The 27435-nt window shown below is 55.5% G+C and overlaps 1 protein-coding gene across 3 annotated transcripts in view; it reads left to right on the top strand.

Moving 5' to 3' along the window:
* The window catches only part of step (cytohesin steppke), a 74826-nt gene that overhangs the window by 35461 nt on the left and 11930 nt on the right, over nt 1-27435 (top strand). The window contains exon 1 of one of the 3 annotated variants that reach the window (XM_077635280.1): nt 6122-6275. The exons of 1 other annotated variant lie outside the window; for it this stretch is intronic. In XM_077635280.1, the coding sequence (XP_077491406.1) occupies nt 6248-6275 (28 nt within the window). In that variant the 5' untranslated portion in view covers nt 6122-6247. Of the gene's footprint in view, nt 1-6121; nt 6276-16844; nt 17104-27435 lie in introns of those variants that run through there. One more of the 3 variants, XM_077635277.1, reaches the window with a different exon arrangement.

Below are 27435 nucleotides of genomic sequence, written 5' to 3'. Positions count from 1 at the left end.
GGCACGTTGTATTTATGTGTGTGCAGAACCGAGCGGCTTCTTTTATTAATTCGAAAGCATAAGACGGCTCACTTTCAAGGCCATATCCGCAATAAAGTGTCCGCAAGAAACGGCGCGAAGCGACGTAACGAGCCGACGAGTCACGCGACGGAGATGACGTCACATAATTAGTAATGCTAATTAACATAACTAGGTAATGCTAAGACTAATTAGTATAATTACTGATGTCGCCATGTGAGTGTGACGTCATACCAGATCACGTGACAGCGATGTAATGTGTCATCAAGCCTAGTCACGTGACGACAATGTAATATGACATCACACCTACTCGCGTAACCCGTGTACTGTGCGATGTCAGTGCACGTTAAAGAACCCCAGGTGGTCGAAATTTCCGGAGCCCTTCACTACGGCGTCTCTCATAGCCCGAGTCGCTTTGGGACGTTAAACCCCCATAAACCATAAACCAACCTACTCGCGTAACAACGGTGTAATTTCTCGTCATACCAGACCCCCATCCACCCAATTTCAAGATCCATACGGATCCCACATTACTACACATGCGCGCATGACGCATTACAAAGAGTGGCCACAACCTGGTCCACATTAATGACATTCGGATTGTGGAGCAGGTAAACGCGCCAGTTCTCATGCATATCATACTGCCAAGATCATGCAACGACACATGCCTTTGGCTCTCGAGGTGATGGCGATGATGATGGTGCTAACAGTGTATCCTTATGAGCCCGGGGAAGTCATATACCCCTACCAAATTAAAAGTTGCCAGAAAATTGATTAAATATTGTACATTACCAGCAACCGAAGACAATTATTGTGCGGGAAAATAGGAATACCTTCAGCTAATTAATAATGATGATGATGTTCCTGGGAGGTCAAGACCCTCCCCCGTTTCTGCCACTTCCCTCCAGGTGGCGATGGTAATGGTGTCGAAATCCTGGGAATTCTCCGATGACTCGGTGAACCCGCGGCATTTCGAAAGAAAGGGCTAGATTACGTCTTCGAACATTGTGCCAACTATTAAAATCACACGGGTCAAAATAACCGGCCTAGAGTGGGCAGCGTGAACCACTCTCTCTGTCAAGAGCACCATGGCTCTCCGCTCAAATTTCCCCGCAGCGATATCTTTTTCCGAGCGATATCTTCTTCCCCCTGTAGGAAAAAAAAAAAAACCGCCTAAGTACTCATACGCCTCAACAGAATTCTGGGCACCATTTCGTCAACCAGTCTGAGACAAGCTGCTTTAAGGCAATCACTTGTTTCCCTTCAAAACTGAACTAATCAATGGTACGCCAGCATCCTCGACGTTTTTTTTTTATCCACGAGCACCGCGCGAGCATTGTGCGAAGCCGTTTAAGGTGAACGATGGGCCTCTGCAAAATAGTTAAAGGAAAGATAACGCATAGTGCCTGGTCATCTGCAAGGCAGGCCGCCAACCTAACCGATCCCATACGAGAAAAGAAAAAAAAAGAATGTTTAGAAACATACAAACAAAAATCGCACACTAAAAACAGAAGCTAAGAACAGCGTGCCCTATTAAAGGTCATATTAGAAGGTTTGAAACAGCGACTCAGCAGAACAGCGCGAGCATGTAATCAGTTCAGTTCACACATCTTTATTAAAAAAAGAGGAAAAGGAATCAGCTGCCACATCACGATACATTCGTTAGTTTTCCATTTTTTTTCGCCGCTGCGACACCGCTATGCTCTGCGAGGTTTCGGCATAATCAGCGAATCTCCGAGAAGGAACAAGGGATGGGAGACCAAGGAGAGGTTATCCGGAAGGATTCTCTGGTATTACGGAACGAGAATATACAGAATTAGTGTGAGATTCGAAAGGGGAAGTCACCGATCAAAAGCTTCGACGGTGTTATACAGGTTTTTTTTTGGCTTCGTGCTTTTTTTTTTTAATCAAATCAGCAGGTGTCCTAGTTAGGAACCAACTGAATCACATTCTCTCGCCTGTGCCGACTGCTCCACTTTCTGTTAAGCCAGCTGGTAACGTACAGCAGGATCGCCTTTACTCGGCTGCAAGGCCAGAGCCATGACGTCAGTGCCGGACACAAGCATGAACAAGAAGCAGTCTTGCTTGGGGCCACCCGCACTGCGACGAATTTATTGCGTGCTTGTTGGACTGAACTTATTTGTTTGCGGCATCAACCAAAGCTACCGCGGGTAAACGTGAGTTACGTGCTTTGCGCGCTCCCGGGAGTTTGAACCGACCGGCAGGCAGCTACGGGTGCTACGCCAGCGGGGCAAGGGGGAGGGAGAGTGGCGTGCTGTGGCAGTAATACCCCTGTCACACGCGCACTTTCGATCCTCATTGAGTCAATGCTCATCGAACTCAATGCAGATCGACGGTTGTCACACGGCCACTTTCAAGCGCAATCGAGCTCGATCCTGCTTGACTCGATGCCGATTCCTCAAGAGTGCTTGAGGTTCCAAGCACAATCGAGAACTCTCGCTCTCATGAAGCTATAAAAATAAACACAAGTTAACAAAACCAAACCACAGTTGTTGTTGTTGTGATTGATTAAAATGTAATACAGAACATTTTTCAGGTACTATGCCTGCTTATATGCAAACATTTGAAAATAATCTCTACACCACGCTCCAAGCTTCGCCGTCAGTGTAAACAAAGATGGCGTCCTCCTGCTCGTCGGCGCGGAAACTGTGGAGCGAGCGCGAGACAGCCGCTCTCATCGACTGCTGGCAGGACCGCCTAAATGATTTGCGGCGACAGAAGAGAAACGCCGCAGTCTATGCAGAAATCGCGGAGGCGTTGTGGGCCCTTGGGTTGCATCGCACAGCAGCAGAGGTGCGCCACAAAAACCAAAAACCTGGCGCAGATACGCAATGTACCGATTTGGCAACGGATTTGGCTGCCGCTGCCCCCGACTGCACAGTGTTGCCGGACATCGCCTTGTTATGGCTGTCGGCGGAACATTTGGCGCCACCTAACACACATGAGGGAAACTTCTAAATGAGCATTGAAAATGCCCGTGTAGCACCGGATGTTTCGAGCGTGCTCGAAAATCTCGATGCAGATCGAGCTCAATGAGGATCGAAAGTGCCCGTGTGACAGGGGTATAACACTCATTCCGGGAAGACCAGAGGGGTGCGTCTTCCTGTAGGCTCGGACTGAACGGACAATACGGCGCAGCACCGGAAGCTAAGAGGGAACTGTGGCATCCGGTTGTCCAAACAGGGGAAACCGAACACCAAGCGTCATTGCGGTGATGCGCTGCAACTCGGCTTCGGAAGCGGCACTCGTCGAAGTAAGCCGCGGGAACTGCAAAATGTCTCGACCTCAAAATTTCGACCTCACTGAATGACGACCTCAGTCAACCTCAAACTCACGCGTGAGGTTGAGGTCTGATTTGCTGACCTCACTCACAAAATTTCGAGCCGTCGCCGACCTCACCTCACGACTTGAGGGTGAGGTCGACCTCATGAGGTTGCCCACCTCTGGTCACGAGCGATGATGCTCTGGCTCATATCACGAGCGACCAGGGTATCTGGCCAGTAATAAACTGCAGCAGAGAAGAAAGAAAGAGAACGAAGGAACATACAGACAGGGTCTTCTTTGCTGCAGTTTATTATTGATAAACTAGCTCAGCAATCCACCGTATTAGGATGCTCGGATGGCCGCGCCTCGAGTGACCGGAGCGTCGGTAGAGTGGGCTCGCCTCCTTGCGCCCCTGGGGCAAGAAAAGCTTCCAGACTAATGCTGGAGCTGAGCTTAAAAGAGGATCGGAGCAAACCGAAATAAGTAGGGGCCAGACTTAGCGACCGCCTGACGTAGGTACGTATGTGCGCGTCGAGTTGGGGGTTGATCCTTGTGCACACGGCTTTCGTAAATGGTGACTTAATCCATTAGGGGGTTGGCTGTGGGGAGTACTCTGCGTAGATGGGGAAACTGATGCCGACGCGACTGCTATTTAAAACTGCAGCCTGCTTGCCTGAAGTCAAGGGTCTGACAGAATCCCGTCTGGTCGGAATGGTGCGTGAGGAAAGTGGAAGACATAGTCCAAAAGAATGGACATGGAAAGACGTTTCGGACCCCGCAAGGGGGCCTTGTTCACAAGCATCGGTCTTTCCTCCATTCTTTTGGCCAGTGTTGTCATCCACGTTCGTTAACCTGCTTGCCCTCTAGTATTTTGTCTAGGAGTGCGCACAGCACAAGGTGTGCGCGGTCGTTCCGTGCCGCCTAAGTTCGTGTTTGTTCGCTTCACGCTTTTCTTTCTTCATTTATTTCTTTTATTGAATTTGTTTTGGAGTGCACACTGAAAAGATTGAACCGCTTTGATTCGAGCAGGTTTAACGCGCGGAGAGGTGTCCGACGAATGAAACATTGTTGCCGGCGCACCGCAAGGCATGCTTGGCACACCTTCCGAACCATGGCAGTCACAGGCACGCATTTCCCGCGACCAAAATACGTCGAGTGATCGATGGCTTTCCCTTCGCTGTCAGCACTTTTGCTAAGCTACTTGTCGTGGTACTTTCATCGGACGGTTATCGGTGCTATTCTTACTGGCTATTTCGACGGGCGCTTCGCATCGTCGCTTACGCGAATGCCCTTCTGACAGCTGCATTCCTGCAGTGACAATGGCCGCAGTGGGCGTGCTTGAGCCTAATTTGTAATACGGGGGGGCTCTTGAAGGAACGCGCAAGTCACCGCATATGGTGTCATTGGTGTGCCCCCAATCTTATGTCTTTTCGATTGAACCCTTCGCCATCTCTGTGTGTGCCATCCCAACCGCAAAGAACTCCGCCGGGATACCACGTTGAATGCGTGCATTGATCATTCGGTGCGAAAACTGGCTCCCTCTCTCTCCCTTGGTGCATTTGAACTCGCTGCTACAAAGCGTTATTGTGAATGCGGGCGACAGTTGCAATTGCAACGTGACTCTGTTGGGAAATTTGTTCTCGAGATGTTTTTTTTTTTCTTCTTTCTGTCGCGTCTGCGACCGGCACCCTTCAATTCATTGATTCCTCGTGGAGGAGCAATATGGGTATGCCTCCGAGTTATTCGAATGTCAGGTGCGGAGCGTCGCCCATTCAGTTGCTTTGGCCGCCTTTTACGCGCCTCGTACACTGAACGATTTCGAGTGGAATAAAGGGCCTCGCTTCCCAGCCGCCCGTGCCGATTCCTTGCGGATTTGTAAATGGCGCTGTTTCATTTTTTTGTTTCCCTCTTGCGCAGATTGAATGGCGCCCATCTCGAACACCTGCTCCTTTTCTCCCCGCTGCTGTTCGTGCCCCCCTCCGCACGGGTCGGTGGCACTGTGCTTCTTTGGATGGCGAGGTTCGCCTCCCCACCCTCAGGGGTCGCGGCCCGACACCCCGCCTCTGTGTGGGAAACCCCCTGAGCCGCGTCCCGTGGCGGGGGAAAGACGTGAATGGAATTCGCGGTGGCAGACTTGGAACGGGCCTGTGTTCGGTTCCCTTCCCGGCCTCCATTCTTCCTCCCGTGCGACGGAAAGGGAAGTGAGACGTGGGGCGGAAACAACGGAAAGGTAGACAGACCCGCGGCATCCTACGGAGCGCGATTACGAAACTCGCCAAAAGCGCGGCTTGGATGCGTGGAGGATCGAATACTAGCAATGAATAAGGAAAGAAAGGACGAAAGAATAAAGCTGCTTGACCCAATAGGCTGCAGACAATGCTATAGAGGGGGGGGGGGGGGGGTGCAAAAATGCAGGCAGGCGGCAGGAGAGTGACGATCACGTTGCGCGCGGGGTGTGGGGGGCATTGGAACCGCTTGGCTGTTTTGGAGGTGGTTTCGTTTTCGTGGGCACCTCGTCGTCTGCTTCGTGCCGTGAGGGATCCGTCTGGGGCCTTCCGCCCTCGCCATAATGGCGGCGGCGTCGTCGCTGCCGCCCCGTCCCGTCGAACAAAGAAGTTTGAAGGCGGCGGGGGAGAGGGGGCGTGTCAGCTGCGCGTACAGGTGAGCCCGGCTCCCACGTCTCTCCACGGCCGGTGCCGCCGCGATTAATGCGGCGAGGGCGCCCTGCGGAGAGGGAGGGGAGGTGGCGCCTCTTGACCGGAGAGGAGGAGGGAGAAGGGGCGATGGCAGGAAGTAAAGACAAACATGGCGACGCCGGTGACGGCGACAGCGGTGGTGGTGGTGAGCGTCAGCAGTGCCGCGTCGGACGACAGTGCGTGCGGCAGATGGTGGTGCGTGCCCGCCGGGCTGCTTCGGTGGCTGCCGCCTCGTCGTCCGGGATAACATGCACCCGCCCGTGGACGTCAGTGCCTGTGAGTGCCGTCTCTCTCTCTCTCTGTTGCGGCACCGGTGCTTTCGCCCCGTTTCGTTGTATGGGGTCTACACTGGTGGCCCATTCCAACCGGCGATATCCGGAGAAGTTTCGGTGCTCCGCGAAACCGGAGCGTGTTTCAGTGGGCGATTTGGATTGAGATCATGCTCTGATAGGAGCGCTACGGTGTGGTCCCTCCACTGCCTCACGGATTCGGACAGCGGCTCCGGATGGCCGACTGAAATTCGCCGTGAGAACTTTCGCTTCCTTGTCGTCAAAGAATGTGGCGTTCGGGTAAAGCGGGACCATGTTGGCGCTTTTGTTATTGCTACTGCTCGTCATGCGATCTGGGTGGTCACGGGAACGGAGGGCGGAGGTTTAAGGTATCGCTGCCACTGTTCCCTCGAGGGAGTGGTAGCAAAATTGTTCAGAATGGTATAGCGCAATCGTTTGGAGAAGTTCGGCTCGTCCGTCTGATTGGCAGTGCACACATCGTGGTCATGGGTTCTGCCGCGTTCCCAGCCGTGCTCTGTCTGAGGACGCTTTTGTGGTCAGCATGGAGCTTGCACGCCTTTGATCGGTGGATCGCCCGACAGCAATCGATCGGGCATGGGTTCTGAGAAAGGAACATAGCAGAGAATGTGTGTGTGTGTGGTGCTACAAGAGCCCTCTACACTGCTTAGGAGCCAACCTCTAGGGCGCTTGTAATTTCGACAAAGGCTGTTCACGAGCAGGCGCATAGCTTCTTGTTCGTATATATTTGCATATCTTCCGGCATGAAACACGGTTGTAAAACAGAACGTGAGTGCCTTTGACAACGTCGTGTCCGCCGATTCCCTGCCATTCGTGGCGAGTCTCGTCTGTTATCCCCGCGGAAAAAAGGCTGAGGAGGCGGTTTCCGGCCAGCCGTTCGCCGGGCGTCTCGGTAAAAAGCGAGAGCTTCAGCTGGACATCGCTGTATAGCCAGGTTGGAAGGGAAAAAACCAATCGCTTTCTCACCGGCGATAGCGGACATTCGTTATCACGGTTTCCGGACGACGCTTGGTTTACGATCTGCGGTTGGGGGCCTTGTCCTCTCAATTCCCATGTCTGTACACATCTCTCGTATTTACGCAATACCCTGGAAGCGTTGCGCCGGTTCCCACACCCTTGGTATTCCGCGGCTGCCGTGGGAAATGTGCTCGCCGCCTTTACTCGACGAGAGAGACAGATAGCGGCGAGATCGTGATTTAGATTTGGCGCCGTTTTATTTCCCGCCCATTTGTCTATGGGACATGCTCGGTTGCCCGTGCGTTTTCTTTCTCGCCTTTCTCGTTGCAGTTCCTTGGCTCCTGCTCATTGTGCATGCACTCTGTAGATGTGTATCTCCGCCGCCGCCCGCGTTGTTCGGTGTTCGCCTTGGAAACAAACGCCGCTGGGCCTCAGCTCCTCTGTAAGGGTCCGGGGGCGCCGCTGGAAGCGTTGCCAAGGTCGTGGTCGCCCGAATTAAACGCCGTCCGTGGGCTATAGCTCCCTCGCGAAATAACCTTGTGCCTCGCGCTGTGCGCCTTGTCTCCGCCCGGGTGCGTGTTTTGGAGGGCAGGTAGGAGTTTGGTATAATTGTGCTTGGTGCAGTATAGTGCGCATTGTGGACTTTATTACAAACGAAGCTGGTGCCGTCTCGCCGTAGAGGTTTGGTCATGCCCTTTCTGCGCTTGGAGGTGTAGCCGTGCATTCTTGCAGACAGTGCCCTGGTTACTGTCTCGTTTGGGGTCACTTCGTGAAACACGTGCACGTTTTGCGATCGAGCGGTGGTGTGTCCTTCGAGGTCAACTTCCGGAAAAGAAGCGCGAAAGCGTCACCGTCCTCCGCGCGTCCCGAAGCTTTGCGCAGGGGCGGCTGTCATCTCAATAGAGTTGACTCCGAGGACGGCGCTAGAGATACGGCCTCAATGAAGGCGCACGAAAACAGCCGGATAGTCGCGTCAGCTGCCACACTACTTCAGCCGTCTTACGTGTTCGCCTACTGGAATTCGGGTCTAGCCGCGCGATGCGGTGCGCCCGTGTTCGGCCCACTCCGTCGGCGAAGACGAGCTTTCCGTGGCGTCAGAAGCGTGCGCGCGCGCCAGGTAACTTTCCGCCTTCGAGGCGGCGACGTCGGCCCGTGTTTTGACGCGCCAAAGTGGGTCACCCCCACGGAGAGCGCGTCCCGACCTCGTCTTCTTGTTGCTCCGTCCTTCTTTCGCTCCCGCCTGCGCCGAAGGTCGCGGCGCCCGCCCCCTTAAACCCACCCTGCCTCCCCGCTCGCGTTGTTCCGGCGGTAAACGCAAACGGCTTTGGCGCCGCTTAAAACAGGTCGCTCCCTCCTGGAGGAACGGAAAGTGAACGTCGGTGACCGGCATGGCCGTGTTGTGTACCAGGAGAGACGTCGGCGCCCACCCTCTGCACGACCTGGTCGGCCGGCAGCATCTTCTCCTGGGGGGACGTGTGGAGGAGGAGGTCCGGGGAGTTCCGGGAGATCGCGGTGGCCTATTTGCCCTCCGGGGCATCGTCGTGTTTGGTTGTCGGTCACCTCCGGCGTGTTCGCTCGCCGCTGGAATGTTCGCGTTGAGTGCAACGCTCCTCTAGTCGTGTCGGTTTCCGTGGGCTGTGGAGAGCCGGGCGTGTCGACATCGCTAGATGCGGCCTGTTCGCGATGAAAATGGTCAAGTTTTATTGCAGATAGAGAATGCGTGTATGCGGGGGGGGAATCCCCTTCGGGACCCCACCGCCGCTGTTTCCGCTGTCTGCGATCAGATGACTGCTAGGGGGCTTCTTTTTGAATGATGCGTTGCCGCATTCATGTCTGCCGAACGTGCTCTTTTTTTTTTTTCTTGGAGCGTCGGATACTCGAGTTCTTTGTTGCCTTTTCCGTTCCTCTGTGTGCCTACCTGGCCCACTCCACCGCTCAAGGAGCGATTCGATCCGCATCACCGGAGCAGCAGCAATTGTTGCTCAAATGCCGATGGCGCCGGGAGCGCCTGCTTCCAAGACCCGCCCCTCTAGCGCTGTTCAGTAATAAAAGAAATAGGACGCGTGGAATTCACTGTGCATGCACGCTGACGCAAAGATATCTAGGGAAAGCCCGGAATGTCCCGGGAAGACGTAAACAAGCTTCTTGAGGTTAGTACTTCTCTTGGGTCGGCCCCACTGGTCCCCGTGTGAGGCAGCCTGCCAGATTAGCTTTGCTTTTTCTCTTTCACTTTGGTCTGGGCGTGAGTGACCCGCATCGGAGCCCGCGTTGCGTTCACGCGCTGTTGACTGAGCTAAGCGTGAGCGGCGCGCCCTCTCGTGACGGCGTGCCCATGCGTGGTCGTCGTGATCGAACAGAGAATGGCCGTGCGTCCCACGGGCAGGGGGAATCCGTCGTCCCCACGCGCTTTTTTTTTGTTCTGGCGGGGCTCGTCCTTGGATTCCTATAGGACGACGCCAAAACGTTGCCGCCGAGCAACCAGCCAGCCAGCGAGCTAGCGGAGGCAGACCCGTCGTGCGCGGCCTTTGTGGCCGTTTTGCTCTGGCCCGGCCTCGCTTTTTCTGGCTTGTGTAATCTCCATCCCCCGCAGAGATTCCTCCGGCGTGCTTCCTACGCCTTGTCGGTCTTCCCCCCCCCCCCCCCCCCTCCCCGCTGCTGTTCCTTTTGTTTTTTTCTTGGTTTATGGTCGCGTGCTTATTTTGTTTCTCTTCTTCCTCGGTTTCGTGAATGGCGGAGGTGGCGGTCGCGCGTGTCTTTGCAGCTGCTGTTTCTCAACTGGCCGGGAGGTGCAAGGAGAGGTTCCCCCCGTGGGTGTGTGCGCGTCCAGATCCGTTGCCAAACAAACCCCGAAGCGCCGCCGCTATAAAGAGCGAGAGGTGTATTGAAATTCTCCAGGCGTCCGTCGCGTGCGCGCGCCACTGCAGCCCCCGTCCCGGTGAGGGTGCGCTTTGTGTGTCGCGGGAAGGTGTAGCAGGGAGAAAAACGCCGGTGAACATTAAAGCGGCGACGATAGCAGTCTCCGCTAGTCACTGGAAAAATTTCCAGACTATCGCGATCGCCCTCTCCCCGCTAACGGATTTATTTGAACGTACACTCTAAACGAGTATACGCCTATATTCGAGTAAAAAGGGAGTACAGTCGGGGACAAAGGCCTCTGGGCCACGTGTTCCTCAGACGAAGCTCATGGATCTGCTATTAGCCGGCGGCTGCGGACCGCGCTTGTGGAGATGAACTAACAAAATACCGAGCTTCATCCCCACAAGTGTGGTCTCCGGCCGCAGGCTAACTGCAGGGCTGTGGGCTTCGTTTGAGGAACGCGTGGTCCAGAGACCTTTGTCCCCGACCGTACCTAAGCTGTTCTCTAGCGAAGTCCCTTTTATTAAATGAAGTGCCCTAGAGGACACCTTACTCCCTCCTTGTTGCTTTCTCTTTAGAGTGTGCATGGCTGCGGCTTCTTGACGGTCACATCTGTGGTGTCCTCTGTATCTGCCACCCCAGCGTCATCATTACTATTAACGACAAGATAAACTTTTGCGTAGTGCGCAGAGCCAGCTTCAGTGATGTCGCGAACCAAAGCTGACAAGTAACGGGAAACTTCGATATGTAGAACTCTATTAAGCATCCCCTTGAGCATGTACGCAGTTACCGGGGGATATAACCCACAGAACACCCCTTTTCCTCTTTTTGCAGCGTTTTATGCAATTTTCTGCAAATTTTCGTGCTCGCTCTTCTGGCTACGTTGGGTCAATGGTGGCCGTATTCCTTGCGAGGCCTGCGGCGCGTAAAATTTTACCAATGACTCTGTAATCGCCACCGCACGTGCGCGCCCTCTTCAGGGACCACATAGGCCCCTTGGCAAAGTTTTAAATTACGCGCACGCAATCTCGGCCGGGGCCACCACATTCGGACGAGGCCGAAATGGGGAGACGACGTCCGTGTGTGGTGTCGGTGCGCGTTTAAGGATGTGCTGTGGACAGATTGAAGCTGGCCTTCAATGAATAGCTTACCGCATAGTGACGGCATTCACTGAAGACCGCTTCGCTGCAAGAGCGGCGGAATCTATTTTGTGCCAAGAACAAAAGTTGGATGTTATTCTAGGTGTCCCGGATGGACGGAATTACCCTTTGAAGTAGTAGTAGTAGTGGTTTTATTAAATAATAATAAAAAGGAAGGAAAAGATTTTGTCTATCCCCAGCATCTGCCTTCGGTACTGAAGCACCTGAGCTGGGGCAGCGGAAATAAAGGATAGGATGGAGAAATGAAATGAAAGAGGTGAGGGGACAGGAATAAAGAAATGTGTCCAGGCTGTGCACATGGTTAGTTCATGATGGAGCAGAACCCTTTTAACGGCATCCCTTATATACCATGGACCGCTTGCGGCTTCGAGTCGTTAAATTCCACGTGCTGCCGTATACCATATCCTACCGTCTGGCGCTAAAAGGCGTCGCAGGCTTGCGCGGCGGGGTGCCCTTTATAATCGCCGGGTGCTGCTCTATACAGTCGCAGCGTTTGCCTGCGAAACACGAAACAATATCCTCTTCACCTAACTGGGGACGCTTTCTGGACGGACCTTGTTCGCCAGGTGTAAGCTCTAGGTGTCAATCCGCGGCCTCGATTCTTATTGGAAGCACCGGCCTGTGGGCGTCCCCTCTTGGCACTTTCTGAGCACTGCCGGTGTCGTGGTGCATATAGTGTAAGCGTTTAGCGCGCGTCGAAGTGATTACGCAGAATTGGGGCCCCCTCGATCCGCGTGCTCTCTTCGCCACGGAGCGGAGCCTCGCGTGGTGCGGAAGTCGTTGCTGCGGGCCGACATCCAGCTGCCGTTCCCCCCCTCTCTCTATGCGCGTCGCGAGGGGAAACGGACGTGTCGTGTTTTATTCTCTCAATGCGCGGGAGCTTGTCCATTCTCTCTTTCTCTGGTGCCAGCCCGTGTGTATACCGTACCCCTCCTCTGTATGTTCCCCTTTGTCCCTGCTTTGGCGTCCTTGTTGTTTCCCTCTCCCCCATCTCGTGCGTGTCCACGTATGTCCGTGCGTGCGATGTTGTGCGGCCTTTTGGCCGAGCTTCCGCGCGTGCTGCTCCCGATGCTCGGTGCGTCTCCTCTCTGACCCGCCAAGCTGGCCATGGATGCGCCTGGCACAGTCCATGGGGCACGTGCGTGCGGAGCGAAGCGCGCGTTCCTCGTCGTGCGTGGTGCCCCTTCCCATGCACATCACGCGGACGATATGTCGGTGTATAAACAATCTCTCTTCCGCGCGCGTGCAGTGGTGGACGCAATGCGCGTGGCCTTCGGGTGGCTGGTGGTGGCCCCGTTCTTCCGGCCGGATATCTCTCGCGGCCGTTTGTTTGTTGCTTCGCGGGTGAAATACGCGTAATAAGGCTGTAGCCGGGCTTGCGTGCGTGCACGCAGTCGTCATCAAAAGTTTACGGGATGCGCGCGCTTAGGAACGATCGTATAGTAGCGCCGCCTGACGTCCACTACCCTGGCGTGAGTAGCAACGGAGGGGGCGTGCATACTTCACGCCACGAGCTCGTAGGCATTTCGGATGATTACTTTGCGTGAATGGCGCGGAAATGTGTATTTTTTTTTTTTTTTGCTGGACGCATGCGTATGCCGTGTACTTGTTCTCTGGGGTAGAAACATGTGCTCTGGGTTTTCGTTGCTTCTACCGCAGTCCTCTGTGCTCTGAACAGAAACGAGTAAAAAGGGGGTAAGCTGTGCGCCAACTCTCTTTGTAGAGTGCGCTAGAGGGCAGCTTACCCCCTTTTTACTCGCACACAGGCGTATACTCGTGTTTAGGGTGTACACCTCGTGCGCACTCTTTCCTCGTCAGAGTGCCTGTGCCCTGTCGCCTGTCACAGCGGCTCGCCCTGGCCGTGATATACAAAGCTATTGTAACAAGGGGCACAAGGGGAACACCAGCCCTGAGTAGTGCCATTGCTCGCATGGCAGAATATAAAGCCGTTAAATCCATTAAATCTATATACGCGCCACCTTTCCCACTGGCACACAAGGGCCTGCTGCCTGTTGCGGCCTCACTTGCCCGACTGCAGCCGAGGCTCAGAGGTAACGGAACCGGATATAAACGATCAGACTCGTCGGCGAGGAGTGCTTGATTGCCTGCCAGGGGTTAATTTCGGCTGCGGGTTCCCTAACGCGCGTTTATATCTGGGCACGCGTAAATGCGCCGAGGGGGGCGGCCCGGGATCGGCGGTCTGTCCTTATCGCCGTCGAAATGCAGTCGCATAGCGACCGATCTGCCGGCTGACCTTGTCCTCAGCAAGGGCCGGTATCGCTTGGGTTGCTTGACGTCACGCGTGACGTAGGAACGCCGAAATTGCCGCACTCTTATCATTGGTGTGTTGCACGAGCATCTCGCTGCTTCGTAATTGCTCGTATGCACTGGAGCCAGCTATAGTTCGTTGCGTGGCTGTTGGTTTAGACGGGCGTTCTCGAAAGCCCCCCCCCCCCCCCCCCCCATCCCCTTCCTTGCGCGTATAACCTCGCGGTTTAGCGGGATCGCTGCGCCATAGAAGCTTCGAGCTCACATTTAGGCTGATTAGAACTACGCAGAGGCATGGATCAGCTGATACGGCCGATACGTCAGCCTCAGGGGCCAGCCTTGCCGACTTGCATTAATTGTTCTCGCATCACCTGCGTCGTCCCGAAGGTCGGCGCTGTGGGTCCCATGTTTATCGGGCTGCTGCTGTCGTAGTGCAGGGAGAGGTTTTCCAGGGCCTTGCAGAGTGATCCACACCGCGAGCAGCCTGGCGTAGTCTATACCTGCCCTGCAAATCCGTGTGCAGTTCGAAAAGGACGTGTGCATCCTGTCGAGCCTCTGTGTGCAAGAATGGCTCCCCGGCGTCAGCTTCGTACGAAGCAGTCGAAGACGGTCGCGCGCATTCACGTGTACGAGCCCTGGGCCTCTAAATTGAATACCGGTGCAGGGGCTGCGTTTAAGTGCAGGCGAAATGCGCTCGACAGAGAACCTCCCAGTTAGTGGAAATGCGTGCAGGTTCGGGACGTTGACTGCCACACCGATATCACCGTGCACCACCACAGTAGAGGCGCGGAAAAGGCAGTGGGTGTTTCGGACAGCGTTTCTATTTTTGGTCGTACACTCTGTGCACAGGTGCGGCTGGGTGTAGGTGCACCCATAGGGGCGGGGCTTTGGGCACGGCGCGGCCACTCCTGACTCTTCGTCGTCCTTTACAGGGTGGGCGAAGTTTGAGAGAGATCGTAAGCTTTCTACTCGTGTATGCGTCGCTAAGCGTCTTTCTACGCCACGCCAGCTCTTCTGCGAGTACACCACAATAGGCGAGCACTGAATGACGACCCGTGTGCCGTGAGTATGCGGGGGACTGGGCGCCCTCCGGGTGACGTCACGGTTATTGACCGACGTGGCCCGTGGGTCGAAGCCCATCTGCGGTCCTCGGCGGGAGCTGACACACTCGATGGCGTTGAGTCAGGCGCTGCTCAGCGCTGTATTTTTCCCCCGCCGTGCGTGGAAAAGCGATGGTGTCCCTCGCCCTGGTTCCCTGTCGTGTGCCGTATACTTGCGTGCAGGGCTAGCGTGATCCGGCCCCTTTGCGTGTGTGTGTGTGTGTGTGTGTGTGTGTGTGTGTGTGTGTGTGCCGAGCGGTGTGGCGTGCGCCCCAGAGTTGTCCCGCGGCCGATATCACTTCATTTATATACGGCCTGCCGCACCCTTCATTCTTTCCATCAGTGACAGCTTCTCTTCGATCGGGGTTGAAAAAGAAGACGCTATGCGCCCTGGGTGCGTGTCCGGGGTCCGTTTTCCCCCCGAAGTAGTCGTAATGTGCCGACCCAGAAAAAGAACCGCGCTGGCGTTGAATAGCACTGTGCTGCCCGTCTCGTTTTTCGGTCGCCCTTTGACGTGTTCACGCTCGCTGTGGCCAGATTAGAAGCGGGTAGTTAAATCTCTGTCGTCGCGGTCGATGCATCCGTGCAGTGAACTTCCAAGTATCCGTTGTTAGCCAACAGAAAGTCAGGCTGCGAAGTGGCCTAGTTTGTTTTTCGTGCTAACTCTCTAGTGCTCCACTCTGCATGGTCACGACAGCAAGGCACGTGAAAGAACACACTCACGGACATCCATCAGAAAGTATTGACGGCTGGGGACCGCGGTGTGTACGCTTCGCTAAAATTCGAGGGCTTCAGCATAGCGGGGGCACAGTAGCGGAGGCGCATTAAGGAGCACCCTACGTCGACTGCGCATGCGCAGTGTCACCTCCTGGCCCCGCCCCTGTCTCTGTGTCCACGGGAGTGCGCCTACGCTGGTACGTCACCGCTATGCTAAAACTCCGCTATAGCCCAGCCCGGCGGGTTTTTCTTGGTCTGTGGGCTTCGGGCTGTGTGTTCAACGGTTCAACGATGTGGACGGGGATCATTCGCACTCCGGCTGTCGTTTTCTGGGGGCAGTGCTTCCGCATGCGAATGTGCTTTTCTAGCAGGGGCACATCGATCGCACATGCACATCGAGATTGGTCGCAGAGATTATTCGCTGCATTCCACTGCCTGTCACCTTTCAGTATTAAAAACGTACAGCCCACGTAGTTTACTTCTGAGCGGTGTATTGTGCCCCCCCGTAACACCTCCGGGATTCCTCAACTCTGCAGGGGACCCGCTGCGGTGGCTCGCTGGCTTTGGCGTTCGGCTGTTGAGGTCGAGGGATCGATTCCCACCCCTGGGCGGGCAGATTTCGACGGCGGCGAAATGCACAAGCACGCCCGCGCGCTGTGCGATGTCAGCGCGCGCCTAAGAACTTCAGGCGGTCACCTACATTAATACCGAGCACTCCACTACGGCGTTTCTCGCAGCCCATGCCAGGTGAGGTACGTGTAACTCCACATGCAATGTCTAAGCTCTTGAGGGGGGCGTCTTCGAGATTATACAGCAGGTTCGGAACGTTTTTTTTTAAATTGGTTTTTGGGGAATGGAAACGGCGCAGTATCTCTCTCTCTCATGTATCGTTGGACACCTGAACCGCGCCGTAAGGGAAGGGATAAAGGAGGGAGTGAAAGAAGAAAGGGAGAAAGAGGTACCGTAGTGGAGGGCTTCGGCATAATTTCGACGTTGACGATTGCAAAACGAGTCACTCTCCATGCACGGACTGGAAGCAAAGAACGTGTGGAGCGAAGACTTTTGACAAAGGCTGTACATATTGGGCGTCAGAGCTGCGCCATAATCGGGCGATGCGAGGCATTTCGTCTCTAGTGGCCTCGCCGCAACAAAGCACGCGTTTCATTTGTCGTTCGCGGCTGCGCGTTCGTCACTTCAGGTGACGGGGAGACGCGCGACGTCACTCCAACTGCGTCTGTCGTCATCAGGCGGCGCTAATCCCCGGCTGGTGACGTCACTGCGAAGCTCCGGTGTCTGTACGCGTGGCCTGTTTCCGGGCGAGTGTTGCGTCATGCGGCCTCGCATTGTCTGACTGGCGTGTGTGCCCTTGGGCGCTGCAGCTGTGCCACGCGACTCGGCAGCTGTGTTCCCCGAATGTCGGAACGGTCGCCTCGGCGCCGTGCTCGGAGCGCGTGTGGCGGGCACGTTTCCGAGGGACAACAGCGTGGCCACAAAATGCCCCTGCAGCACGCCGACCGAGGGGAAAGCGAAAAGGGACGGGCAATCTCTTCGTCCTGGAACCCCGGAGGGCTGTTGAGCTTTGCTTCGGATGCAGTAGCTCGCTGCGACTCGTTCTCGTCGCTGAAGAAGAGGGCTGCCTCTTTGCGTCGTCGTGTGTTGCGACGGCGGCGCCCGTCCGATGTCTCTCCACCGGCGCGCAGTGCGCGAGCGGATGCGGGGGCTGGAAGGTCCCTTAAAGGTGCGTTGCTTCTCAAGTTAAAAAAACAAAGAGGAGGGTTTGCCCTTGAGATGGCGGCTTGATTATCTGTGCGTGCGTTTTTAATGGCTGCGCTTCCTTTAAAGTCGTGGTTGTTACGTGTGGCCCGCCCTTTGGATTGTGGTTTGGCGTCCATCTAGTGGCCCCCCCGCACACCCGCTCTTTTTCTTTCTCCACTGCTCGGAGCCTTTGGCTAGCTTGAGGTCCTGAGAGAGGAGGCGTGGGGGAAGTGGAAGAGGACGTATCAGGTGTCTAAAGTAGTCTGCTGGTGCTTCGTCTTCGATGACCATTTTCCTCGCCTAGCTTCCTGCTCCTTCGGTATGGGACGTCGGGTTGCCGGTCGACGGGTCCTGATCGACACGAAGCCGTAGCTTTCTTGGTGTTAAGAGCTGATGAAGGCGCTGTATGGTCGTAATCTGAAAGTGGGCCAAAGTGATCTTGATATTTTTGCTCCGGTTCCGTCTGGGTACTTGCCAATACCCTTTTGTCGTTGCATGATGCTTGGAGCAACTCTCCTGGCTCACAAACCTCGTCGTGGTTGTCACGTGCCTTGTTGCAGCTTCGGACTGCTACACTGTTCGAGCAGAAGGCGGTTCGTTATGACGCGTTTGATCACTAAATACATATGGTGTCGCATAAAAACGGGCCCCACGGGCCGACTTGGCATCGTTGGACGCAGTAACCGTTGTGAACGCCGAGCGACGCACTTCGTGGAAACGACATCTAGAGGATGTTCTAGGACGCCTCGACGGGTTGCGCTAGACACTCGACGCGTTTGCTCGGAAGAGGACGAACCGCGGTTAATAATTAAGAACGACACTGCGACACTTGGGCGCATCAAGTACGCTTGGGGGGGGGGGGGGGGATGTCCGCGTGGCCGGAAGTGTTAGGGTGCAATGATCATCGCCCGCACGCGTCTTACAGAGAATACGCGGGGAGAAAAGTGCAAGGAGTGGGTCCAATTAGGCCCTCTCAGGCCGAGTGCGGACTATTTATAAGGCCGTTTCCCTGGGACGTCTCCGCCAGCTGACGCCGCGAGAGCACGCCAGGCGACGGGCGCGCTCGCTCTCTCCACGCATCCCTCGTCTCGGGTGTTCCGGCGTGGTGGTTTTATTTGAAAGGCCGGTCGTCCTGGCCAGCAAGGGTGTTTGTGGCGTGGGTTCACTGACACCGCCGCGCCGAGCTATTAATGCGGTGAAGGGAGGGGAGAGGAACTGGCTTTGTTGTCTTGCTCACTCATACGAGATGTCTCCCTCTCCTCCTCTTGTGTTGTGTGCGTGCGCGCATTACAATTAAGAGCAGCATTGCAGCGTGGTGGCACTGCGCGCCGGGGTCCTTCTCTCCGGCGCTTTGACCAAGACACGCGACGGGGGGAGAGAGACATGAAACAAAAAAAAAGGGGGGGGGGGGAACGGAAGAGGAGGCAACGGGGGGAGCTCATTATACGGACACCGCCGACGGAGGAGGGAGGATGGTGAGCTTCCCGTCGTTCATCACGCGTTTAGTCCGCCGCTGTTGCTGCTTGCTGGACGTGCACGCTCGGTTTCTTCTTGTTCGGCGGCTGTGCACCCCGTGGATAGGAGCCCCCCCCTCTCTCACACATCCTCACCCCTGCCGCTTCCTCGGACACATCCGGCGAGCGGCGGCCATTCCCCCCCCCCCCCTCTCTCCGTCGTCCTCTCCCTCTTGTGTCTCTTGTAGGCGTTGGCTCCATTGTTTGGGGCGGCTTCGTTGTTTCCTGAACGTTACCGCGCAGGTCCTCCGGAAACTGTGGTGCCGACAAGGTGGGGGGGGTCTAGGGCTGTCCTGGTTGGAACCGGGCGTCTTCTTCGCCTAATGAGCGCGGGGTTGTCCCTCGCGCCCCGCACTGTGCCGCTCGATCGCCCAAGCGCTTCTCCGGGGCTCGTCGCTGTCTTCTCGCGTCTCCCTCGGCCCCCTTGGGTCCGACCGCGGCCATTTGTAGTGAACCGCACGGCGACGTCCTCTCGTTCCGGGCTAATTTCCCCCCTAGCGTCCTCCTAAACACTTCCGCGCAGGGCGGCGGGTCGCGCGTGCGTGGACAATTCTCAAGGTCGCCGTGCTGCTACGGGGCGCCCCCCGTTATGCGGCGTGGCTGTGCACAGTGTACCCCGGCGGTGGCCGTGTACGCGTGAGCGCGTGTGTGTACTGCTTCCCGGAAGGGAGAGGCCCCTGTCGTGAACAGCGCGCGTGTCGTCCGCCGCGTCGTGTGGAAGAGAATGGGGTGTCGCTCGGCTGTTTCCCGCTCAGCGGGGCGCTTCTCGCCTCCGCGTTGTTGCTCGGAGCACTTCTTGTTGGACTGTTGTCTTCGTAATCGACAACTGGCACAACGCGGTACATGGACGAACACGGGGGCGTCAGTGTACGCTGTCGACTAACTTTTCTGGTCGTCCGACAGCACATACTGTGCACTGCACAGGCGATCGCGAGGGAAGCTACACACATGCATTAGAAATGGGGCTTTTATTTCATGTTTTAGAGAGTCAACGATGACGCACATTATAGACCTAAGTTTGAATGTTCACCTTGTTCTTGGCGCTCTTTTGTCGCTGCTACCCTTTCGCCAAAGAGAAATGTACGGTCACTATCGTCGTACACGAATTGCGCATGGTGTATTAGGCTGTGCTGACGGACGCCTGATAAGGTATAAGGTGAAGCGTGTCCGCTTGTTTCGGTCTGGATTCGTGCGTGTAACTTTTCTGACTGTTACCGCAGCGAGCTGTAGAAAGGAAGGTCGTACGTGCAATGTTAGGATTCTTACACCGTGGTTAGGAGCCAGGAAGGCAGCAGAGTGGTTCGTGAAGCGAACGCGACTCAATGACGTCGCATCCGAAATCAAGGTGAATCGGGCGCGGGCGGGACACGTAGTGCGGAAAGCAGGTAAGATCGTCCCCTACAGGGTATCGGAGTGGATTTCAACAGAAGGCGAGCGTATAGCGGGTGGCGGCACACGAGGAAGTGGGCGAAATAGATTACAGTCGAAAAGTGGCGAATGCCCCTCAAGGGAGGCTGTGCAGCCAATGTTCTCTATCGGCCCATTGCCACGACGTCACGTTTGTTCCATTTCACGAAGGCACATGACAGCCACCTCTGGTGAGACGCTCGGAAATTAACCGCCACGCCATGGCAAACGGTCGACGCCATTGGCTGGAGGGCCTGCCTGCTTAAAGGGGCATTTCGGCGCTGGGTTCTTGAGTTGGGTTTATTTTTCTGGTGAGGGGGGGGGGGGGGGGCTAAGGCGGTCGCAGCTGGTGCAGGACAGGGTCATTTGGAGGGACACGGGAGAGACCTTTGTGCTACAGTATAGTTGGGCTAATGATGAAGGTGACGAACATGCGCCGTGTCGACGGTGCAGCTTCCCACGTGTGCAGTAGCGGGACTTATTTCATTAACCAAGCGGGTCTCAAGCGGGCGTCTTGCTAAAGGACCTAGCTAACCTCTCCCAATTGCATCCTGGTGACACCGTGACATGCCCCACGCATGTTCACCGTATGTACCTCCTTTCGCTGGCCTCCCGATCAAAGCGGCGGATCGCCGCGGCAACGAGGTCCGGCGTCTCTCTCGTTCTCGCCGCTGATGTGCGCATGCAGGCGCGTGACTGTGGGGGAGCGCGAAGACGCGCCCCGTCTGGATTGGCCGTGACCTGCTCCCGCTGCTCCTCCGGTCGTGATCGTCCGACCGAGCGCGATCCGATGGAGCGTGGGATCGGAATGCGTCGCCATTGTGCGCTGCTGCCCCCCGTGCAGTGGCTGCTGCGTGGAGGGAGCCTCACCTGCATGAAAGCGGGGTGATGATCGAAGCACAACGTGTGTGCCGTACTCTGATCACTCTCGATGATCGTTCTGCGCGCTGATCTGCGCGTGTTTGAGGTTGCTGTAGTGGTATACTGGCTGCTGAGGGGGGTCATCGCTTCGCTTTCTCGTCAAGAGACCATGTTGGCGGTCTCTCTCTCACCCTCCCCGTTTAACTGACCACACCTTCTTTGTCAGGTCTTCTCGCATCTTTGTTTTGTTCATTTAGTCGTCATAAGAAGCACGTGCAACAAAAAGCTCGGTTTGGGCTAGTTTCTTTGAGTTCCTTGCAAACACAGTGCAAAGAAGACAGTGTGGACACAGCAGCGCCAGTCCCGTCTGTTGTATCGTCCTTGTCTTTTTTGCGCTACGTTTCCCAGAAACCACATGCTGCCTCGGCTTTTATTACCTTCTCGGAGATAGCAGAAGACTTCGCAGTTGCCCACGCTCTGTGCTCCGTTTTTTCTTTTCCCGCAGTCTTCCCTGGCCCGTTTTTGTCTTTTATTAACTCCTGGGGGCGTCTTGTGGAAACGGCGCAGTCCACAGTTTGCGATTAAAAAAAATGAAGTGGCCCAGCCGTCTGTAAACAGCGGCTATCGCGCCGCGCGATATCGACTCCGTGGGCCGCGAAGTGTTGTTCTGGTGGTTGGGATCAATCGTACGCCCCGAAGGCTTGCCGCCGTATCGCCGTGGGATTCGCTGTATACACCTGTACCATCCCGCGATTCGTTTTCGGCGGCGGCTTATGCCGCGTCTGTTTTGAAACACCGGAAATGCCGTGTCCATGGCTGGGCGACCTTTGGTCGCGCACCTTTTTTTTTTATCGTATAATTTTGCCGATCATCCTGGGCGGTCGCGCTTTCTGAGCGGTGCCGCCCGTTGGCGCTTAAACGTAGTCTGCTTAGCCCGAGAGCTGTCCTGTCGTCTGATCTGCATCGCAGGCGACGGTGTGTATGTGAAACACCGCGTGCAGACGTTTTTCCAGGCATGTTCTTGCGTTCAGAGCGGGCGGAAGTGATTGAATAAGCGACGCGCGCCAACGGTTTCGCTGTGCCAGCGACTGGGCGGGATGGCGGCTGGGAGTCCCGGAGAAACGAATGGATATATAATAGTGAAAAAAAAAAAACACCGGCTCTCCTGGAGCGTGCTTGAAGGAACGGGGAAGTTTTGCAAATCCTAATTTGCGTGAATCCCGCCGGCCTCGCCGCCTGAGTTGCTGCACGGTGATCGGCGAAAAAAAAAATAATAATAAACCGTGCCTCATGCGCGCCGTGCTGGCATCGCTCGAATGATTGCGTCGTGTTCGATCATCCGTCCGTACGTCTGTCCACCTTCTTGGTTGGCCGTTTGACCTTCTAGTGCAGCGCTCGCCGAATCCCGCAGCGCAGAGATAAATGCCGTTTTGCACAGTTCCCACGCTAGGCGAATGTCTGGCCGTGCGCTTATTACGATGGATAAGTAACTGGGCTAATTGTTTGCTTCTGCTTTGGCGGACTGTCGGTGGTACGCCTGCTGGAATCGCGTGATCGGAAGGGATCGTTGTTGCCGCATAAGTATATATACACCCCGTACTTGGCCCGAATAGATAGCGCGGCCGGCTTTCGGGAGGCGTCGCCAAAATGGTCAGCTATGAAAATTGTTAGCTATACTAGCAAAATTGCAGACGGGGTGGTGGTGTCGCTTCAAGGGTCAGTACGCCAGCTCTGTGATTGGAGCCTTATACGTTTGGTTGATCAGGTTGAGTGTTGAATAGAGTGGCTCTGATCGGGCAGCAGCGAAAAAGTGTTTAAACATGTATTAACATATGCCCACCAAAGCCAGCAGACAGATTGTCCTAGTCTTCAGAATCTATAGCAAACGTAAAAGCGCTAACACATGCATCCGCAGAACGAGATATTTACGAGACAAAAGCCTTGGGCTTCTGTGTGTCGTATATCTTCCGTAGTTTTACGCGGATGCACGTGCCAGCGTTATTGTATTTCTTGAGATTAAAAATGCTCCAACTCGGCCAGAAAGAAGTTTGAATATTTTAACCAGCTCTTCTGGCTGCTTGTTTCCCCTCCTCGTGCAATATATGGCTGTGTGTGAAGAATGGGGGGCTAGCGGTTCTCGGCGTGTAATGACTAAGACTTTTTCCTGCTTCCGGATTCATTGATGCGGGCGGGCTCTCGCCGGGCGTCAGCTCCCCCTCCCCCCCTCCCGCTGTTTTCCGGCGCTCACTTCGATGACAGAGCGGTGTGCAGCGTCTCACTCATCCCCGCGTTCTTTTCACTTTGTGCAAACCCTTTGTCTCGGCCTTGATTGATGACGACAGCGCTCACACGCGCGCAACTGCTGCAGCGTAACGGAAGGCGCCCGCAGTTTGGGTTGGCCGACGCTTCATTTCGCATTATTGAACGGGCGGGCAATTTCCTAAATGCGGGCTCGCCCCCTCTGCTGCTGGTGGCGGGGAGTTTCAATTAAGCGTGGCGGAAATGCATCGATCGAAGAGGCCGATGCTATGCAGCTTTGTTCGTTTGTGAGTGGTGGTGAGACGACCGCGTTTTGCAGATGGCCGTCACTCCGTTCCGGCGCCTCTTTCGCTGACAGTTAGTAATAATAATAATAATTGGTTTTTGGGGAAAGGAAATTGCGCAGTATCTGTATCGTATATCGTTGGACACCCGAACCGCGCCGTAAGGGAAGGGATAAAGGAGGCAGTGAGAGAAGAAAGGGAGAAAGAGGTGCCACAGTGGAGGGCTCCGGAATAATTTCGACCACCTGGGGATCTTTAACGTGCAGTGACATTGCACAGCACATGGGCGCCTTAGCGTTTTTCCTCCATAAAAACGCAGCCGCCGCGGTCGGATTCGAACCCGGGAACTCCGGATCAGTAGCCGAGCGCCCTATAACCACTGAGCCACCGCGGCGGGGTTCGCTTACAGAGGCGAGTTCCTTTTCTGTATTCACGATGAGTGGGTATGTGCCGTTGCTGCTTTTAGACAAGAGCTGCGCAGTATGCTCGTCTCTTGGTTCCTCGTCGCTAAAGCGCGCTTGTGTATAGTTGGGCCGCTGTTTGATTATTTTACCTTCTAAGCCGTGGCATGGTTTCCAGAGTAGCTTTTTTTTTCTTTTTTATAGGCATAGAGAGTTTGTCCTTATGACAACAGTAAACAACAGCTACATGTCTGTGGCGGTTGTATTCCGCGCAGCGACTTGAGGGGAATGTGGCAGACAAGCATCGCATGGCGTCTTAAATGTGTTCACCATCCATATCATGTGGTGGACAGGAGGCGAAGCACCATCAGAGATGGACTCATTTCCGCATCATATAGGTGCGCGATTTTGTAGCCACTCTTGTTACCGAGGTTAACATTATGTTTGTTGGTAGTACTGAGAAAAAACTCGTGCGCCGAAAAGAAGTGGGGCTGTAGAAACGGTAAAAAAATAACTTCGAAAACAGTGCCGCGAAAGTACAACGCCTAGGAGTATCGCGGCGCAGCAGCCGGCGTGGTTATGCACTCTCCGGTTGAAGATGAGATTCACATGACTTGAAACAGTGGCAGAGGTTCCTTGAGGTTTTAATAAAACGGCTACGTCTGTTACTTTGATGCCGTCTAGTTGTAAGCCAGATGAAATACGAAAGACGCGGGTTCTATCCCGGACTCGACGGTAGAATTTCGATGGAGGCGCAATTCTGGAGGCCCGTGTACTGGTCGCGACGTCAGTGCACGTTAAAGAACCCCAGGTGGTCGAAATTTCCGGAGCCCTTCACTACGGCGTCTCACATAGCCCGAGTCGCTTCGGGACGTCAACCCCCCCTCCCAAACCGACCAGATGAAATACGGTGCCTTCGTATACTTTTGCCTCCGACACCATCGCCTTCGGCGTTTAGGCGCTCGCCATCTTTCCTTCGGTGGCCGTCCATGGCCCCCTGCATATCGGCGTCCGCGTAATCCTTTGCATCTCTTCCCCCCTCGATTGGCGGCGTGTCGTTTTGCGCACTTCTTTCATCCGCGTGGCGGCACTTTCGTTCACTCTTCTCCGAGCCGCCGTGGGAAATGGCCCCGGGCCATTCGATGAGGATCGCGCGACGGCGCCAGACGAAAGGAAAAACACGCCGAGGAAAGAGAGAGCTAGATGGGAGCAGCAGACGAAACGGAAGGAGAGAGAAGAGCGGCCGTTGCAGCCAGCGTGAGAATCGTTTTCCCTGGGCCTAAACACTCCTGCGTATACAGCCAGCCCGAGGGGGCGAAAGAGCCCGCTTTCCCTCTACGCATCTCCCCGCCGATGTTGCGGAGGGTTACGTGCGTGTGTGTGTACTGCGGCGGTACGTGTGAACGGCGGCTGGAGACGCTTCGGTTGCACGTAGACTACTGCTTCGCGCGGTGGGATGGCTTGTCTCGACTTCATTCGGTTCTCATTCTTTCCTCTTCTCACCCGGCGTTCTGTTTGTGGTTTGCACCGCGGGTGTAGCCGCCGTAGAGGGGAAGGGGGGCGACAGCGGTGGCAGTTTTCTTGGTGGCGTCTTCGTTCCGGGTGCTGCAGGGTTTGGTGAATGGTAGTTGCAGCAGCTGTCGCCGGAACGGAGGGCCGTTCCTGTTTGTTTTCGCCTCTTGGCGTTTCGTATAGAGGGAGGGGACCTCAACGAGAGGCAGTCGTGGTCGTCGCCTCCTCCTGAAACGCTCCAAGCGCGGGTGTCGGGACATTTTGGTTTTGGGTTTGGCCCGTGTTGCGTGGAAGTCGCGCCTCTTGACTGTGTGGTGTTAACTGGGCGATGATTGGTTGGTATCATTGCATGGCTAGATAACCTGGTGGCGGCTATTATGTTGTTGTAGGATTGCCGGATACATTTTGTGTGTCGGAAATCGTCAGCACGGCTTCCAGTGTGTTAACTGTTTCGTGGAACTTACCCGGAAAAAGGTGCTTCTACAAGTAAACTATGGCCTGTTTGTTTTCGCGTTACCCTGAACACTCCTCAAAGGGACCTTAATGCGCGTTTAGTCAGATGGGTAAATCATGTGCAACAGGAAGGGGAAAGCTTTGCGAGATCACTTGGCGCAAGTATTGTTTTTAATGCGGGCACCTCCATCGTTGGGAGGTCACCAGCGGTCATCAACTACCACGCAGCGCCTCCAGGGCTTTCCTTTCCTCGGTGGTCATTGCGGCGGAGGCTACGCGTCCTCGCCTGCTGCACTGGCAGAGTTTCTTTCTTTTTATCGCGCCTCTAATCCGATTACTCTACCGGCTTAGGTGCAGGACTAGCAAGACTCCCTGGGGGCTCGTTGTCTCTGTTCCGCCGTGGTCGCTGAACGAATTCGTTCGGCTTATGTATGCTGCCGATCTGTCTGTCGTAACGCGATGCGAGTGCAATTGACGTCACGGCGGGGCAGCACCTTATATATATATAGGTCTTGAACGACGACGGATGACTGAGGAAGGGCAGGAAGTAGAAGGGAACTTTCGGAGCAACGTGGCAGGTTATCTGTTCTTGCCCTGGACTTTTCCGTTTGGCTCAGATGTGCATGGACGCCAATCAACGTCGGCCGATTTCTACGGTTCGCTTACCTTTGAAGTGCTTGCGACGCCGATTAAAAACAACGATAGACAGCAAGCGGAGGACAGAGGTTTGGTAGCTGGTTTTTCAAATGTACGGCTTTGCCCCATAGTGTTCCGTTCTCGTTTTCCTGAGCTCTAAAAATACATTTCCACAATTCGCGAATATGGCGCAGCAGCCATACAGTTGCAAAGTTGCACTGGACTCGCCTGCGCTGGATTGGGGGGGGACTTGAACTTTAACTGGCCGCAGCCGATGCGAGGTGGCTTCTGCACGGGCTGCGCCAGATGTGTTCGATGAAAACGAAGAAAAAGCTGGGGCTCCTTCGTGCTGGGGCTTCTGCGACTGCTCGTAGAGGGTGCGACAAAGACGGCTTCTTCCAGCGCTTCGTTCAGGTGCGTTCACCTTGCGTGCGTTCCACGCGGTGGGACGGGGACAGCCGGTTGGAAGAGCATAAGCGTGTAAACATGTGACTGTAAAAAGAAATGCGCACGAGTTTGCATCTGGCCGCGGAGACATCTGCCCCGTTTCGGGGGAGGCCGACCGTGAGGGATGTGTTCGCGAGAAGGGGAGGTTAGCTTCGTTGTTTGTGGTAGCGCAGGCGGAGCCCCCCTCCCCCAGTTGGAAGCCGATAGAAAGAGCGAGGGGAGCCTATCCGTGAATGGGGGTTCCTCCTGAACAGATTGCACCTGGCTGCTGTCCGGGCCAGCTGGCCTCACCTGTGCGGGGTTCCTCTCCCCCCGTTGAGGAAAGGGGTGGAAGTGGAGAGGAGGGCGCTTGGCCTCCGCTTCCGGAGAGACCGGCGGACACGCGGGGAAGGAAGGTCGCACGCGCCGCGGGTTGACCCCCGGGGTACTTCCTTCGCCTGCGAGGCGGAGCCCGAATGACACCCGGGAACACCGCCCGCGACCCTTGCACGCTGGACAGTTCACCGCGGCTGCGAGAACGGGAACGACGCAGTGCAAGAAC

This window comes from Amblyomma americanum, chromosome 8 (assembly GCF_052857255.1).
Source record: "Amblyomma americanum isolate KBUSLIRL-KWMA chromosome 8, ASM5285725v1, whole genome shotgun sequence".
NCBI classification, from domain to species: Eukaryota; Metazoa; Arthropoda; class Arachnida; order Ixodida; family Ixodidae; genus Amblyomma; species Amblyomma americanum.
The sequence above is the reverse complement of the archived record's forward strand: the minus strand, read 5'-3'. Positions and strand labels throughout refer to the sequence as shown.